The 18588-nt window shown below is 51.2% G+C and overlaps 1 protein-coding gene across 5 annotated transcripts in view; it reads left to right on the top strand.

The window, feature by feature from the left end:
* DOPEY2 (dopey family member 2) overlaps positions 1-18588 on the top strand; it is a 132140-nt gene that overhangs the window by 27895 nt on the left and 85657 nt on the right. For all 5 annotated transcript variants that reach the window (XR_001918488.1, XM_018052710.1, XM_018052719.1 and 2 more), the window contains exons 3-7: positions 6691-6872; positions 7433-7603; positions 14344-14533; positions 16945-17043; positions 17370-17493. Coding sequence is in view for 4 of the 5 variants with exons in the window: in XM_018052710.1 (XP_017908199.1) it covers positions 6691-6872; positions 7433-7603; positions 14344-14533; positions 16945-17043; positions 17370-17493 (766 nt within the window). In the remaining variant the exon portion in view is untranslated. The remainder of the gene's footprint in view (positions 1-6690; positions 6873-7432; positions 7604-14343; positions 14534-16944; positions 17044-17369; positions 17494-18588) is intronic.

Here is an 18588-nt window from a genome sequence, read left to right on the forward strand (position 1 = left end):
ATTGAACCATAAAGAGCGCTGAGTGCTGAAGAATTGATGCTTTCAAACTGGGGTGATGGAGGAGTCGCTTAAGAGTCCCTTGGACAGCAAATCAAATCAGTCAATCCTAAAGGAAATCAACACAGTATTCATTGGAAGGACTGATGCTGAAGCTCTAATACTTTGGCCACTTGATGGGAATAGCTGACTCATTGAAAAAGACCCTTATGCTGGGAAACATTGAGGGAAGGAGAAGGGGGTGACAGAGGATAAGATGGTTGGATGGCATCATCGACTCAATAGACAGGAGTTTGGGCAAATTCCGGGAGATAGTGAAGAACAGGAAGGCCCGGTTTGCTGCAGTCCATGGGTTCACAAAGAGTCAGACACGCCTGAGTAACTGAACAACAATTCCTCAAACGTTCTTCTTAAGACATCTAACTAGTGTCCTTGTTTGCTTTTGTGACAATAAAGGACATTATTTGTAAGTGATTGGATTTCAGTCAATTCTTTTAAAATGCAGTGCATTTTGTCTCCATCTTTAAATCTTATACTAGCTGACTATGGCTCAGATCATGAACTCCTTATTGCCAAATTCAGACTTAAATTGAAGAAAGTAGGGAAAACTACTAGACCATTCAGGTATGACTTAAATCAAATCCCTTATGACGATACAGTGGAAGTGAAAAATAGATTCAAGGGATTAGATCTAATAGACAAGAGTGCCTGAAGAACTATGGACAGAGGTTCGTAACATTGTACAGGAGGCAGTGATCAAAATCATCCCCAAGAAAAAGAAATGCAAAAGGCAAAATGGTTGTCTAAGGAGGTCTTACAAATAGGTGAGAAAAGAAGAGAAGTGAAAGGTAAAGGAGAAAACCAAAGATATACCTATTTGAATGCAGAGTTCCAAAGAATAGCAAGGAGGGATAAGAAAGCCTTCCTCAGTGATCAGTGCAAAGAAATAGAGGAAAACAATAGAATGGGAAAGACTAGAGATCTCTTCAAGAAAATTAGAGATACCAAGGGAACATTTCATGCAAAGATGGGCACAATAAAGGACAGAAATGGTATGGACCTAACAGAAACAGAAGACATTAAGAAGAGGTGGCAAGAATACACAGAAGAACTGTACAAAAAAGCTCTTCACGACCCAGATAACCATGATGGTGTGATCACTCACCTGGAGCCAGGCATCCTGGAATGTGAAGTCAAGTGGGCCTTAGGAAGCATCACTATGAACAAAGCTAGTGGAGGTGACGGAGAAGGCAATGGCAACCCACTCCAGTACTCTTGCCTGGAAAATCCCATGGATGGAGGAGCCTGGTGGGCTGCAGTCCATGGGGTCGTGAAGTTGGACACGACTGAGTGACTTCACTTTCACTTTTCACTTTCATGCACTGGAGAAGGAAATGGCAACCCACTCCAGTGTTCTTGCCTGGAGAACCCCAGGGATGGGGGACCCTGATGGGCTGCCATCTATGGGGTCGCACAGAGTCGGACACGACTGACGTGACTTAGCAGCAGTAGCAGTGGAGGTGATGGAATTCCAGTTGAGCTATTTCAAGTCCTAAAAGATGATGCTGTGAAAGTGCTGCACTCAATATGCCAGCAAATTTGGAAAACTCAGCAGTGGCCACAGGACTGGAAAATGTCAGTTTTCACTCCAATCGCAAAGAAAGGCAATGCCAAAGAATATTCAAACTACTGCACAGTTGCACTCATCTCACCTGCTAGCAAAATAATTCTCAAAATTTTCCAAGCCAGGCCTCAACAGTATGTGAACTGTCAACTTCCCGGTGTTCAAGCTGGCTTTAGAAAAGGCAGAGGAACCAGAGATCAAATTGCCAATATCCGTTGGATCATTGAAAAAGCAAGAGAGCTCTTTATAAGCAGGAGAGCTTTCAATACTAGATCATCTGACCTGCATCCTGAGAAATCTGTATGCAGGTCAGAAAGCACCAGTTAGAACTGGACATGGGAAAACAGACTGGTTCCAGATTGGGAAAGGATACATCAAGGCTGTATATTGTCACCCTGCTTATTTAACTTGTATGCAGAGTACATCATGAGAAATGCTGGACTGGATGAAGCACAAGCTGGAATCAGGATTGCCTGGAGAAATATCAATAACCTCAGATATTCAGATGACACCACCCTTATGGCAGAAAGTGAAGAACTAAAGAGCCTCTTGATGAAAGTGAAAGAGAGGAGTGAAAAAGCTGGCTTAAAACTCAACATTCAGAAAACTCTGATCATGGCATCTGGTCCCATCACTTCATGGCAAATAGATGGAGAAACAGTGGCTGACTTTTATTTTTGGGGCTCCAAAATCACTGCAGATGGTGACTGCAACCATGAGCTTAAAAGATGCTTGCTCCTTGGAAGAAAAGTTATGACCAACCTAGACAGCTTATTAAAAAGCAGAGATATTACTTTGCCAATAAAGGTCTATCTAGTCAAAACTATGGTTTTTCCAGCAGTCATGTATGGATGTGAGAGTTGGACTATAAAGAAAGCTGAGCGCCAAAGAATTGATGCTTTTGAACTGTGGTGTTGGAGAAGACTCTTGAGAGTCCCTTGGACTGCAAGGAGATCCAACCAGTCAATCCTAAAGGAAACCAGTCTTGAATATTCATTGGAAGGACTGATGCTGAAGCTGAAACTGTAATACTGATGCGAAGAACTGACTCATTTGAAAAGACCCTGATGCTGGGAAAGATTGAAGGCGGGAGAAGGGGACTCCAGAGGATGTGATGGTTGGATGGCATCACCGACTCAATGGATGTGAATGTGAGTAAACTCCGGGAGTTGGTGATGGACCAGGAGGCCTGGCGTGCTGCAATCCATGGGGTCGCAAAGAGTTGGATACAACTGAACTGAACTGTCGTAATAAGAGGAGATGCTTGTTAATTGCTTACTCATGGTAGACTCTGTGTGATAAGTCCTGATGCTTGCAACTTTGTGAGGCCCCTTTTTTTCCTGTGAAACTGCAGCCCAGAAAGGTTAAGGGGTTCACCTAACAGAGGATGGAACTGGAATTCCAGGCTCTGACCCTGACGCTTGCGTGCTTAAACCAGGCATCACAATAACCCCTGTCTCATTGTTTGTGTAACCTCAGTTTTGAAGCACTTATTAAATGCCAGCCTCTGTGAGAAGTGTCTTAACAAAATCACTATGACCGAGGCACTATTTTAGCCCATTATTCGTGATAAGAGTAGTACAGAGGGCAATCTGTATCATAGCCACTCCAAGGAGCAAGCTTACAAATACTGTCTGGCCAAATCCTGACTGTGGGCTTGATGAACCCAGTTCATAATCTCTGGGTGTCTCTGCTCTGCTCCTGAACCTGTGTGCTTTCATCTAACTTGCCAATCTGCTGGATGGGTGAAAAGAAAAGCACTTCACAGAAGTTTTGGCTTGTATTCTTTTTAATCAGAAAGGATGAGCACCTTCTCATTTTTCTAAGTACTGTCTGATTCTGTCCTTTGTTCTCTGTTGTTCAGTTGCTTGTTTGTTTCCGAGTCTCTGCAACCCCATGGATTGCAGCACGCCAGCTTCCCTGTCTCTCGCCGTCTTCCAGAGTTTGCTCAAACTCTTATCTATTGAGGTGATGATGCCATCCAGCCATCTCATCCTCTGTTGTCCACTTTGTTCTTCAGACAGCTTCCTTCATCTTCGCCTACCTGTCACGCAGAGCCCCTGACTCCCTGACTGGGGTGTGATGTGTTTGCTTGGATTCGTGTGGGCAGAGTACAGTGAACAATCCATCCCACGTGTTCTGGTAGGGTCGCAGTTCTCAGTTATGTTTCTTTAACAAAATTAAATGGAGTAACAATTTTAAAAGTAATAGCAACCAGCCTTGTTGATTTGGAATGAATGGCTGTGCTTCCTTGTAATTCCATTTACCTGGGAAGATTTGTATCAGTCAGGAGAGGGGAGGTTATGCCATGGTAACAAACAATTCCCCAAAACAAACAGCCCGGTGGCTTTCACAGCATGGTTGAGCTCTGCCTCTGTGGGTCAGCGGGTGGTTCCTGCTGTCTGTAATTTCTCAGGGGCCCAGTCTGGGAGGGGCTACAGTTCATGGCAGGGTCTCCACAATCTTAGAAGCAGGGAAAGAAAACCCACTGGGCCTTGAAGTTGGCTTCTAAAGCCTGTGCCAGGAGTGACACATGATGCCACTCAGCTCACTGTCGGAGTAGGTCATGGTGCCCGCACCAGTGTTCAGAAGGGTGGAGAAATGAGATCCTGCTGATGTATAGCCCCAGGGTGCGGCGGTGGGTGGACAAACGCTTGTGGGTCTCAGGGGAGCCCCTTGGGAAGAGCAGCCCATCTTCTGCACCTCGAGTAGCAGAAGTCCTGAGACTGTGCTGAGCAGAAGTGAGATTGTAACTTACACAGCAGGAGCTCTGCCTGACGGATGTAACAGGTGAGGCCAGAGCTAGTTCTCCTCCTCTGAGATTGGGGAGAAAGCCCAGGACCCAAGTATCTAGAGGCCAGCCAGTGAGTGGGTCACAGACATGGTTTCCTAAAAGCCTTGTCGTCAGGATTGGCCGGCTCACACCTGTTGAACCTGTGTGGTGCGTTCTGATTCCACCTGCCTTTTTGTGTGTTCGAAAGTCATCAGATGAGCTCTTTCCTGTGTTTCCCGCAGTCGTTTTCTCTCTGCTTCGATACCTCAGTTCTCACCTGCTGTCACAGCACGTTTTGCCAGGTCACTGCCTCAATTTTTTTTTTTTTTTTTTTTGGACACGAGCACATTAAAAGACACTGGTTGGGTTTCCCTTTCTTTTAAGTCATCCAACTCTTACAAATAATATTTTAAGGTATTTCTTGATGATCTCGAGGTGGTGTTTTTTTCCCTTTAGAGATAGTTTTATTGATTTCGAGAGTTCAGTTTACTCTGTGCTTCTGGTGGAAAATGTCATTTTCCCCCTTGACCTCCTGCATAGCCTCAGTGTGTGTTTTAGAGGTGAGATCGTTTTCCTTGCTTCTAGAAAGTAAGCTGTCATGGGCCTGAGACCACACAGCTCTGACACACTTTGGGTGATGTTCCTGTGAGCTGTCTGCCTTGGGAGAGGTCACTCTGCAGAGAGAGGTTTCGAGAACAGCAGAGGAAGAAGGCAGATCCGGCCCCATATGGCTCACACAGCTCAGCCCGGGAGAGCATGGTACTTAGCTCCACGCTGCCAGTCAGCGACACGTGGAACCTGACGGAGCACAGCTCCATGGGCACCCTGCCCTGGGGCGGGGGACGATCCTACCTCCCTGAGTAGGTGCTGAGCTGAGTCTAGTGAGGAGAACATTCAGGCAGACCTGGTTGGGGGGCAGCAGGGGCCAGGCAGGGACCTCCGGTGGACCTGTGTTGTTAGAAAGTTTGAAGCCGAAGCATTGAGAGGTGGGTCCGGCGAATCAGGTGGGAGTCCGCCGTCGAGGCCTTCTTGAGCGGCTTTGTGAGAAGCGTGGACTTCACCCTGTCAGCTCTCAGTAAATGTTTGTATGAGTCATGTGGATTGTTCCACGGGAAGGGCAGACATTGGGTGTATAAGACTGAGTCACGAGGACCCACCCAGCACTCTCGCAGTGGCCACTCGATGCCGTGAAGAACAGCATGGACCTGCCCCCAGGAAGGAGGTGCCCACCGTATTTCTCAGGCGCAGCGAGCGCCCAGGAGTGCCCTAGCACAGACCAGGCCTACAGTCCTGGCTTCCCAGGTGGCACTAGTGGTAAAGGACCTGTCTGCCAGTGCAGGAGCCTCAGGAGACAGGAGTTTGAGCCCTGGGTGGGGAAGATCCCCTGGAGGAAGGCGTGGCATCCCACTCCAGTATTCTTGCCTGGAGAATCCCATGGACAGAGGAGCCTTGTGGGCTACCACCTATGGAGCTGGAAAGAGCTGGACACTGAGCGATTTAGCACGCGCACAGGCCCGTGTCCTGCTGGAGGAGGCCCTCTTGGGGCGGGGAGGGGGACTGTCAGTCCACACCAGCAGGGATCTGACTTCCTCTTGTGGAACTTCCTGATGAAGACGTCAGGAATCCTGGCCTAGAAGCACAGGGCTCCCCATCTCTGCTGGGTGGCGCCCCCACCCCCGGCTCGACCCCACGAACTGCACTCAGAACACGCAGCCATGAAGCACAGCTGGGAGGTTGATGGGAAACACAGGCCTTCCGCAGCTCACACACAAGGCTTTTCTTGGGGACGGGGAGGTCTGTGTTCTGTTTGGTCACAGGTGTAGACTGGAGGCTTCTCCAGACAGAAGCACTCGGCTTCACAGGAAGCTGGCCTGCTGGAGACGGAGGCCCTTTGAAGGGAACGCATGCACGGTGTGCTCAGTGTCCGACTCTTTGTGACCCCATGGACTGAAGGCCACCAGGCTCCTCTGTCCATGGGATTTTCTAGGCAAGAACGCTGGAGTGGGTAGTGATTTCTTTCTCTGCTGAAGGGACGCAGGATCACCCTCACTCTCAACCACACCCTGCCTCCCCTCCAGCGATGCTGGGGGCTCCCCCAGCCCCGTCTCCCTGACGCTGGCTCGCTGCCCTGGACCTTGAGCCCTCCCTAGCCGTTCCTATGTCTTCCTGTCCGCTCACATCCTGCCTCTTACACCCATGCCGCAGCCTGCTGGGGTCTTCGCGGCCTCGAGGGATGCGTGCCCCACAGTCCGCGTCACTGTCTTCTTCCTCACATGCATCTCCTCTTATTTTCCAGGCCCTGCAGAGTAACCTGAGGTACTCCCTGTTGCCCAGACGACTTGTCATCAGCAAGAGATTAGCGCAGTGCCTACATCCCGCCTTGCCCAGTGGCGTGCACTTAAAAGCCCTAGAAACCTATGAGATCATCTTTAAGATCGTGGGGACCAAATGGCTGGCCAAGGATTTGTTCCTGTACAGGTAATGCTAGCTTCACCCACTACTTCCCTCTTCTAGTCCTTAAGGAATCCATGTTTCAGTTCACCAGAGCAGAAAAGTATACTGCTGCTGCTGCTAAGTCGCATCAGTCGTGTCTGACTCTGTGAAACCCCATGGACAGAAGCCCACCAGGCTCCCCTGTCCGCGGGATTCTCCAGGCAAGAACACTGGAGTGGGTGTCATTTCCTCCTCCAAGAAAAGGATGGACAAAGTGAAATACAGAGGGATGCGTCAGTTCACCACGAAGCTGTCCATCAGGAGGTTCCCCCAGGGCCCGCCCTCCGGAGTCGGTCCTCCCTGACTTTTCCCCTTGAGCTGAAACGCACTTCACCTCGTGCACACTGCCTGTGGCCTGCCCCCTGCCCGCACTGGGTGGTGGACTCTCCTGTGACAGCTGGGCACCTCCATCACCAGCATAGACGGCTGGCTGGCTGGGTGGCTGGCCGGCTGCTCTCAAAACCCCCTGTGGCTGGCTGATCCCTTGGAGCTTCTGAACAGGCCTCTCATTTTCCCTCCTCTCCCTTTTTTCTCTGTCCCCAAAGCTGCGGGCTGTTCCCGCTTCTGGCTCATGCAGCCATGTCGGTGAGACCCGTGCTGCTCGGCCTATACGAGAAGTATTTCCTCCCGCTGCAGAAGCTGCTGCTCCCGAGCCTCCAGGCCTTTGTCGTCGGCCTGCTGCCCGGCCTGGAGGAGGGCTCGGAGATCTATGACAGGTGGGTGTCAGCCAGAGCCCAGGGCCGCCCGCCCCGGGGTCGGGGGGTGCCTGCTTGTGTTTTATTCCGCTGCTTTGTGAGAAACGGGGGGAGACGTGCGGAGAAGACCTCGGAAGCAGGGTAGGTGCAGAAGTCAGGCTGGCGTTCACCTTTCTGTGGCGTCTCTGCCTGACGAAGTACCGCGTGCCCCTTTGAATTTTACCACGTTTCCAGGTGAGGGTCGGGAGGTGAGAGAGTTCCCCAGAGTCTCTCGGTCTGTGGGCGGCGGGGGATGGGGTTCTGCCTCTTATGTGTCAGGTTCTAAGGGTCTCCCTCCTTCTCTATACTCGTGAACGTGAAAGCGTTCGTCGCTCAGTCACGTGCGACTCTTCAGGAACTTACGGACTGGAGCCTGGCCGGCTCCTCTGTCCCTGGGGATTCTCTAGGCCAAGAATACTGGAGGGGTTTGCCATGTCCTCCTCCAGGGGATCTTCCAGACCTGGGGATCGAACCCAGGTCTCCAGCATTGCAGGCAGATTCTTTACTCTCTGAGCCACCAGGGAAACCCATTGTTTACTAGGCTGCTTCCAAATAAAAAAGCAAGCCTGGGTTTCATTGATGGGTAGGGCTCGGCTTGATGAGTTTCAAGCACCTTGGAGAAATTTGGCAAGCTCACAGGCACAGAAGTTCATGCAGTGGTGTTCATTTGTTTTTATTTATTTTAATTGGAAGCTTTTTACAATATTGTGGTGGTTTTGGTCACTGCTTAGGATGGTAAAGAATCCGCCAATAATGTGGGAGACCTGGGTTTGATCCCTGGATTAGGAAGATCCCCTGGAGAAGGGAACAGCTACCCACTCCAGTATTCTGGTCTAGAGAATTCCATGAACTGTATAATCCATGGGGTCGCAAAGAGTCAAACACGACTGAGTGGAATGGGAGAGAGGATATATCCATTCGGACCATGGCATATACACAGAGAATCGTTTCTGGAGAATCATAGTATGAAAACTCAACTTCCAGGGTGTGAACTGTTCTGAGCGATGCCACAGTGATGAGCTTCTGTTCACAGGACCTGTTTCCAGAGCCCACGTGCAGCTGGCCGGCAGGTCTAGAAACCTGCATGCTTACGCAAGTTTCCATGTGATGACCCAAAGCCCTGCTCGAATCTTCCCCACACCAGAGACCCCAGCCGTGCTGCCTTTGCCTAATGGTGCCAGCTGTGGCAGGGGGTGTCAGGGGGCGTGGAGTGGAACCACGGAATCCATCCAGGGCCCACTCAGAGTGCGCCCTCAAGGAAACCAAATAATCAGAATGTTTGCAGGATGGTGGCTGGTGACCCAGGGTGCGTTAAAGTCACGCGCATCCATCCTGGCGTTTGATGTGCATTTGGGCTGTTTGAGGCTTCCACTCAAAGCAGGTGGTGGCCCTCTACCTCCCCATGGGGAATCCACCTCAATGACATGCTAAGTCACTAGCATCCAGTTCCCTCGGAGGCAGGGTCTGTCTCGTTGCTATTTTAAACCTAGCACCATGCCCTGCGAAGCCAGGTGGGCCTGTGCGTTCAGAAAGAGTCAGGATCACACGGAGTTAACAAGCCAACCTTTACCTGACTCTGGTCTTGACTCCTAGCCCCAGGCTCTTTCTAGAAGTTCTGGTCCATTCATGTTTTCCTAGTAGATGTTTACTGTAAATGCTTCCCCCGCGCCCCCATCATCTAAAGATGAGCACTTCAGCTCCCACAGTGAAAGGCAATTTTTTTTTAACTTGTAAGAATGAATCACACCAGAAACCTGTCAGTAGTCAGGGTGTTGTCATATATTCTTCCGGCTGATCAATAAATGTTCATTTGAACAGTTGCTCCAGCCGATGAACACGAGTGTTTTCTCCTAATATTATGATTTCTCAACGTTCAACTGCGAGCTGAGTAAAGCTCCGTGAGTCACGGGATACCTGCGGCTGTGACACAAAGCCCGATCCGGTGTCTTCGGCGCTCAAGGGTACGAGCGACTGGCCTTCCGAGGTGAAGGCTGGGGCAGGGTTGTATGGTCTCTAAGCGCAGGCATGTGGCCACAGCAATCAGGTGACTGTGTGTATCCAGATCAGTTTGAGAAGGTTCCTTGCTAACCTGCCCAAGAATTGAGTCAGACTCCCCCCCAACCCCCCACTCCCAGCAGATACTCTGCAGAGGGTCTGAGGGTGGGGCGGTCACGATGTCCGAGCCGGTGGAAACTGCTGAGGGGTGAGTGAGTGAGTGCATTGGGGCTGCTGAGTCATGGGTTTCGTGGAGGCGGGGACAGTTCCTGGTCTCTGCTTGTCAGTGAACCATAAGGCAATGGAGATTTTGGCCGGCGTTAGGTCTCGTTATTCACCCTGCCTTTCTAATAACCCTTTGATGTCCACAAACCACTCCTGCCCAGGATCCCTCTTGTAAAGTGCACAGGAAGTGCCCACGTGGCTTGCTGTGAGTTGCTGTACGAGGAAGACAGGATTCGTGGTTGGGGGTGGATACTAAACCCCTGCTCTGAGGAGATGGAAGAGAAGTGGGAAGTTTTCAATGGTTGGAAAGCAGGCAAAACCCGGCTCCCCAGACATGACCCTTGAACTCAGTGGTTCTCAGCCTAGGGTGGCTCAGGCCCCCTGGGGTACCCTTGGCAGTACCTGAGTACATTTTTTGGGTGTTACACCAGGGTGGGGCAGGTGCTACTGGCATCTAGTGGGTAGAGGTGAGGGGTGTGCCTGAACATCCCAGGATGCACACGATTGCCCCCACTGCAAAGGAAGGCCCAGCCCCAGGGGTCCAGGTGGTACAGGGTGAGAAACCCTGATTTAAATGAGAGTGGGCGAATCTTCATTGGCCCCTCTTCTGGCCAAGGCCAGCACCACGCTGATGAAGCCCTGCTGGTCCTAGAGTTTTCTCCCCCTTGATCATTCGCTAAGTCGCGTTCAACTTTTTCAACTCCAACCCCACAAACTGCAGCACACCAGGCCTTCCTGTCCCTCACTATCTTCCAGAGTTGGCCCAAGTTTACATCCGTTGAATCGGTGATGCCATCCAATCATCTCATCCTCTGCTGCCCTCTTCTCTTCGCCCTTCAGTCTTTCCCAGCATCAGGGTCTTTTTCAGTGAGCCAGCTGTTCGCATCAGGTGGCCAAAGTGTTGCAGCTTCAATGTCAGCATCAGTCCTTCCACTGAGTATTCAGGGTTGATTTTCCCCTTCTCCCGTGTTTACTTGATGTGATGTTGCAGGGCGCTGTTGTTATTGCCCTGCTGGTTCAGATGGTCACAGCCCCAGGCTGTTTGGTCTCATGATAGTTCAGCTTCCACGAGGGTCCATTCAGCAAGTGACCACGTGGCCAGAGTCAGGAAGTGCCCAGGGCCCACGGCACACAGCCCGCCTTCCTCACTGGCTGTCAGCTGGGTAGAAGAGTGTGTGGCAATTTCGTAGGAATGAGCTTGTGTTCACGGAGGACAGGAAGCAGCAGCTAAGGTGACTGAGGAAGGGGTTAGGGGATGGTGTATGTGTTTGGTTTTATTAACTGTCTATTTTAAATACAGAAGATTTCCATTCTGGATGCTAAACTGTGCACACTTATTTTGGAACTTCACAGTTAAGGTGATAAGTGAATAATTCTTTAGTAGACAGTTAATTAGCCTTCCCCCTCGCCCCCCCCCCCCCCGAAAGCTCAGTTAGTAAAGAATCCACCCGAAATGCAGGAGACTCCGGTTCGATATGTGGGTTGGGAAGATCTGCTGGAGAAGGGATAGGCTGCCCACTCCAGTATTCTTGGGCTTCCTCTGTGGCTCAGCTGGTAAAGAATCTGCCTGCAATGTGGGAGACCTGGGTTTGATCCCTGGGTCGGGAAGATCCCCTGGAGAAGGAAAAGGCTACCCACTCCAGTATTCTGGCCTGGAGAATTCCATGGATACAGTCCATGGGGTCGCAAAGAGTCGGACACGACTGAGTGACTTTGACTTCAGCTTTTAACCCCAGTTATCGTGCTCTTTACTTTGCTCTCCATAGAAGTTTTGTTTAGTTGCTCAGTCATGTCTAACACTTTTATGACACCATGGACTGTAGCCCTCTAGCCTCCTGTCCATGGGATTCTCCAGGCAAGAATACTGGAGTGGGTTGTCATTCCCTTCTCCAGGGGATCTTCCTGACCCAGGGATCAAATCTGCCTCTCCTGCATTGGCAGGCAGATTCTTTACCACTAGCACCACCTAGGAAACCCCCCTCCACGGCAGAGTCCTTTCATAATTGCTTGTTTTTCTAACCTGTAACATTATTTCAATTTTTAATATCCATTCATTTTTAAGGTAAAATTTTTATTTTTATATTAAACTGCTGCTTTAATGTGAAAGTCATTCAGTCTTGTCTGACTCTTTGCGAGCCCATAGACTGTACAGTCCATGGGATTGTCCAGGCCAGAATACTGGAGTGGGTAGCCTTTCCCTTCTCTGGGGGATCTTCCCAACCCAGGGATTGAACCCAGGTCTCCCGCATTGCAGGTGGGTTCTTTACCAGCTGAGCCACAAGGGAAGCCCGTTTAATAAAGAAAACTGGGCAGTGTTCTCTGAATGTTGAAGACGGGATAGTGTAAGTGGCATTCCCCAGGCTCTCAGACGGTGGAACCCCCTCTATGGTGGCCACTGTTCCCTGAAACATGCTTTGGGGATACGCTTTTGTAAGCAAGGGGCAGGAGACAGCAGTGTCCATGCTGTAGTGTTTGTGATGGGTTTTAGCTTGGCGTTGGTCTTGTGTGATAGGGACCCTGGAGAGCTCTCCAGGGGCTTCCTGGATTAATCTGCTGCTGTGGGAATCTCTTCCTAGCTCAGGACCATCCTGTGTGTCCACTGTGTCCACAGGGACCCATCTGCCCAGCTTACCGCAACTGCAGCTGCTGAATGGTGCTTCTACCCCAAACTAGCGCTTTTGGTGGTTTTCAGAGCTCAGCAGAGAGAAGCTGTATTAGTTGGCTCAGCCCTGACAGAAGGCTGATCAATACCTTTAGCCACTAAACCATTCTGTGTCCTTCTAAGCATTTGGCTGTTACTGATGCTTCTTCATGTTTTTTCCTCTGCGTCATTTGCTACGGGTATGTTATGAGTCGAAAAGGTTCATGCTAGGGTTAAGGAAAACAGAATTAATTTTTGATGTTGAAAGGTAGTAGACTTTTTTTGTACGAAATGTTTAAATATATACTGGGCAAGCTGAACTTGGGCAAACTCCGGGAGATGGTGAGGGACAGGGAGGCCTGGTGTGCTGCGGTCAGTGGGGTCACAAAGAGTCGGACGTGACTTAGCGGCTGAACAACCAGAGCAAGCTGCACGCAGCGTGGGTCACAGTGAAGTGGAGAGAGTGGCATTCATCTGACAGTCTTCTGGAGGGCCAGCTGCATGTCATACGCCCATCTGGGCACTGGGGATGGTCAGCTAGGAGAACAGACCCATGATGAGTGTATATTCAAGAGACGCTCGCGTAGTTTCACCCCTTTTCTCCGCCACGGCTGAGAGATGACATGCACAGGGCTTTCATTCGTCCCAGGCTCCACTGCCAAGAAGTAGACACAGGATTGTTGATTCCAGAACGCCACTGCTTTATTCTGGGCTTGTCGTCCTGTCTTTTTCCCACCCCACCCCCCGCCGTGGTCGATGCAAATAGGAAGCATATGAAAGATGGACTCATTTTAGATTTCAAGTCAGACCCCCTCCTGAAGTGAAATCCCTTCGTGGGAGCTGCCTCCGCGGTAATAAGTGCCGTCACCGGGCCCACAAGCTGTGTTTTCACAGTTGGTGGGAAAGGGCCCCGCTAGACGCAGATACTCCCCAAGCGGAGAGGGGCCTGCCTCGGTCTGTGTCGGTGGAAAAACAAGCTCACGCCCCCCAATGCTGCTGCTGTCCGAGGAGGTCCATCCAAGTGCTGATGCGATGTCACGGCATCCCAGGTAAAGATGAGACCTGGATCCAGGCAGGTGGTCCACAGGAGTGCTTCCTGCTGTGGCAGTCGAGGTGTGGAGGTGCTGGGGGCAGAGTGTCGGGAAACGGCCCCAGACCTTCTAGACTGTGCCATGGGGTGGGAGGCCCAGGCAACACCTGTCCCCAGTATTTCTGAAGCCCAGTGTCAGGGGCTCAGGTCAGGGATGTCTTTATCACTGAGTGAGTGACAGTCCCTAAGTCGTGTCCGACTCTTTGTGACCCCATGGACTGTAGCCCGCCAGGCTCTTGTGTCGATGGGATTCTCCAGGCAGGACTACTGGAGTGGTTTCCCATTTCCTTCTCCAGGGGATCTTCCCCACCCAGGGATTAAACACAAGTCTCCTGCATTGCAGCCGGATTCTTTACCATCTGAGCCACTACGGAAGTCTTTATCATTACTTTGATCTTTAATCAGTCGTGTCAGCCTTTTGCTTTTTCCGCACATTAATGACTCCTCGTGCTTTTATACAGGGAAGCCGATCTGCTCATCTCCTTGGGGCAGTGGGCCCACCTCCCACAAGCACAGTGACATCTGTGGTGAGGCCAGAGGTGGAGACGGATCTCTGTGCCCCGAGGGGGACACAACCGGTCAGACGCTGCCCCTCAGCTAAGACGTGGCCCGTCTCGGTGACACGTTTGTCCTAGAAAATTCAGTTTTCAGTGCCAGCTGGCGGATGGACAGACAGACACCGAAGGGGCAGACGGCGGCGGCTCAGAATGAGGGAGGTGGTGTTTCCCTGGCCTGCGGGGATCGCCCTGACGCTGTGCTCTCCCGTCCTAGGACGGACGCGCTGCTCCTGAGGCTGTCCCTGGTGGTCGGCAGGGAGGTCTTCTACGCTGCCCTCTGGGGGAGTATCCTGGCCAGCCCGTCCATCCGGCTGCCCGCCTCGCTCTTCGTGGTGGGCCACATCAACCGGGGCGCGCCCGGCCGGGAGCAGAAGTACATGCTGGGGACTGACTACCAGCTCACGGTGGGTGCCCCGGGCCTGGTGGGGGGCGGGGCTGGGGTGGAGTGAGGGCGGGTGGGCACAGCAGGATGTGGAGGTGTTTGGAGAGACTGAGCAGGTGAGGAGGCGGCATCGCTGTGCAGCCCACATGGGGACGTGGTCGTGGTCTCTGACACCTGCATCACGCGTGTGTTCACACGTGCTACTCACACCTGAGCAGGGCCCTTCAGCAATACAGGTGGCTCCTGAGAGCCCTCAGCTGGGGGTTTGCTGTTGAGTCGCAGCCGTGTTTTCAGCCCCCGCCCCCGCTACCTCCATCACACTGACCACTGACCACCGCCCGCAAATAGGCTCCCACCTCCGGCTCCTGCCATCCTCCTGTGTGCCCTCCTCTCCCTCTGGCTGCTCACACACCTAGGTTGTCCAGGTTCCTCAGGGGTCTGTCCCCAGGCCTTCTTCCCTGGAGGTGACCTGCCTTCTCATGACCTTGAAAACTGGGAATTTCTCAGATCTGTTGTCTTTTTCTCCCCAAACTTCTCCAGTTCTCCAGGCCAGAATACTGCAGTGGGTAGCCTTTCCCTTCTCCAGGGGATCTCCCAACCAAGGGATGGAACCCAGATCTCCCAAATGGCAGATGGAGCCACCAGGGAAGCCCAAGAATTGTGGAGTGGGTAGCTGATCCCTTCTCCAGGGATCTTCTCGACCCAGGAATGGAACTGGGGTCTCTTGCCTTGCAGGCAGATTCTTTACCAACTGAGCTATCAGGGGAACACTCCCAAACTTCAGTTCAGTTCAGTTCAGTCGTTCAGTTGTGTCCGACTCTTTGAGACCCCATGGACTGCAGCACGTCAGGCTCCCCTGTCCATGACCAACTCCCAGAGCTTGCTCAAACTCATGTCCATCGAGTTAGTGATGCCAGCCAACCATCTAATTCTCTGTCATCCCCTTCTCCTCCAGCCTTCAATCTTTCCCAGCATCAGGGTCTTTTCCAGTGAGTCAGTCAGTTCTTCGCATCAGGTGGCCAAAGTATTGGAGTTTCAGCTTCAGCGTCAGTCCTTGCAATGAATATTCAGATCTGATTTCCTTTAGGATGGACTGATTGGATCTCCCTGAAGTCCAAGGGACTCTCAAGAGTCTTCTCTAATACCACAGTTCAAAAACATCAATTTCCGCTCTGAGTCAAATCAGTTCTCCCAAACTTAAGGCTTGTTTGATGGCTTGCAGTCTATCGCCACCTAGTGGTGGATCTTGCTTCAAACTGAAAACGTTCAAAGCTGATTTCATCGTTAAGAAAGTGGGCAGCGATTCCTTACCCCGCTGAATCCATTCCTCTTTGCACCGTGGAAGTAATAGATCTCCAAGGAAAAGAGTGATGAAGGGACGTCGTCCAGTGCTTAGGACAGAGGAGACCCTCACAGACACACTCCCTCCTCTGCCCCGTCAGCACCGCTGCGTCTCTTCCTCTGTTTTCACCTCCCTGCTTCGTCTCCTTCGGTCTTGTTCCCGGACCACCATGTAATTTTCTAACTGATTTCTCCCCATCTCTTCCCTCTCCCATCCAGTGCTTTTTTGGTTGCTGTGAGACTTCACTTGCTGAAGCATAACATTGCTTAGATCTTTTCTGTGCTTGAAAAATTACCTGCTGCCAGCAAATAAAGTCCATCCTCAGGAGTGCCCTGGTGGTCTGCTCCCAGTCGCCCAGAGGCCTGACTCTTTCCTCCTGGCCATCTGCGCTCCCAGAGCTCGCCGCCCCTCCTGGCCTGGCAAGTCTGTGATGCCGTCTTTGCTTGAGCTGGTCCCTCCCTCGTCCTGCGCTCACTGCCCGTCTCTTCTCTCCCATCTCAGCGTCTGTCCTGCCTGTCTTTCAAGCTCAGCTTCCCCATAAAGCTTCGCTGTTCCCCTCCCCGACCCCCCCCCCCCCCACCGATGAAAGATCTCGCCCTCTCCTCTTCCCGGTTCTCACAGCTTTTTGTTAAAACTCTTCTTACGGCTGGTTTTCTATCGGGCAGCTGTAGCACATCTGTCTGCACTCAGAAAGGATCCTCAAAATCCGCATTGAATTGGTTTGGAGTCCATTTGGCTGGATGTCATTGGAGTTTTAGTATAGTCGAAGGTCCCCATTGGAACCTAAAAACGTTTCTTTCTGGGATTGTAGGACCTGAGGTCTTTGAGCCTGGCCATCTGGTCCAAGCCTCTCCACTTCTGAAATCAAACAGTGCCGTCTTTCCCATCACACAGAGCCCCCCCTCCAGCATCTGGAGCTAGAACCAAGTTTCCCATATTTACACCATGTTGTTCTGTTCCACGTGACGTTAACACAATGGTTTCAAGATGACCAGGGACAGTTGTTTTCATTTTTACGATTAAAAAGAATAGCTGCAAATGATGCTCAATGTCTTGGGCGTGAAATGTTCACGGCGTTTTGTCCCTTGCAGATAAAGTCCTTATGTGCTTCCCTGTTGGACTCAAACGTGCTGGTGCAAAGAAATAACCTGGAGATTGTCCTGTTCTTCTTCCCATTTTATACCTGTCTGGTGAGCAGTCTGTGTTCTTCCAGGGGCAGTGCTGGTCTTCTCTGAGGCCGTGGGGTAGGTGGGAGAGACCCGGGCTGTCTTGTCAGGAGGGCAGGGCAGGTGCTCGGTGACCACCGTCCACATTCAGCTCATTTCTGTGCGGGTGGTGGTTCTGTAGCAGAATTGAGTAGCTTCTCCCCTGGGCAGCGTGTGAAGAACCCACCCCTTTTGAGAACCTCTCTTTAAGGTAAAGCTTTGTAGGCTGCTGAAGAGGGTCTGCATGTCAGAAGGCCAGCAGTTTACCGTGTCATCACCTTGTGGTAAAGTTTCCTCTGTCTTCCTCCTAGGATTCCAACGAGAGAGCCATCCCCCTGCTCAGATCCGACATTGTGCATGTCCTCTCAGCTGCCACTCAGACCCTCCTGAGACGGGATATGTCTCTGAACAGAAGGCTTTACGCGTGGTTACTTGGTACATAGGGGCTGGAGACCCAGAGGGAAGGTGCTGATTTGGGGAATAAGTTCTAATCTTGGTGATGCGTTTCTGAATGTCATCAGTGCAGGAAGACAGCACGCAGACTGAACTGTCAACTGGTCAGCAGAGTTCTGCTGTCTAGCCTGCAGCTTTGGTTATTTTGCAGTCAGTACGTAAAATACAGAGAAGTAACAGGATTTTCTGGAGAAGGAGATGGCAACCCACTGCAGTGTTCTTGCCTGGGAAATCCCACGCACAGAGGAGCCTGGCAGGCTACAGTCATCCATGGGGTTGCAAAGAATCGGACACGACCGAGCAGCTGAGCGATGAGATTTGTAAAATGTTAACTGAATTCCATTTTAAGAAACTTGAAAGACCACAAAATAACGGTGGCTAGGCCTTAATTTAGGTAGAAGCCTGCTGCTGTGGAGAAGCTTCATGGGATACGAGTGTGTGTGAGAAAACCCAGAAATGTGGGAATATGGTCAAGGAAGGTTTTGTCTGGATGGGAACATCTGTGGCTTTTGATGCATTTGGGGAGGTATTTGGGGAGGTAAGTCATCAGATGACTTACCATCTGATGGTTCAGATGGTAAAGAATCTTTCTGCAATGCGGATATCCCGGGTTTAATCCCTGGGTCAGGAAGATTCCCCTGGAGAAGGGAATGGCTGCCTACTCCAGTCTTCTTGCCTGGAGAATTCCATGGACAAAGGAGCCTGGAGGGCTACAGTCCATGGGGCCGCAAAGAGTCAGACACGACTGAGCGACTCACACTTTGACTTTGTTTGGGTGACTTTGGGAGCCCACGAGAACCCTCGTTCATGTTTCTGCGCACTTCTCTTCTTGTGGACAGACTGTACACCTGCAGGAAAAGAGCCCTTGACTGTCAGTTGAAAGGCTTCATGGGGACAAGTTCAGGCGATCACAGGGCCTGAAAGGTAGCACTTTGTGAATGTTGCAGATTCCCAAGTTCATGTCCCTAAGAGAAGATGGCATACAGAGTGATTGTGAAAGGACTCCAGAGCTTCTCTTTTAAGGCTTTATTTTTCTAGAGCAGTTTTAGGCACAGCACAACTAAGAGGACGGTATGG

The sequence above is a fragment of the Capra hircus genome, chromosome 1 (genome assembly GCF_001704415.2).
Source record: "Capra hircus breed San Clemente chromosome 1, ASM170441v1, whole genome shotgun sequence".
NCBI lineage: Eukaryota > Metazoa > Chordata > Mammalia > Artiodactyla > Bovidae > Capra > Capra hircus.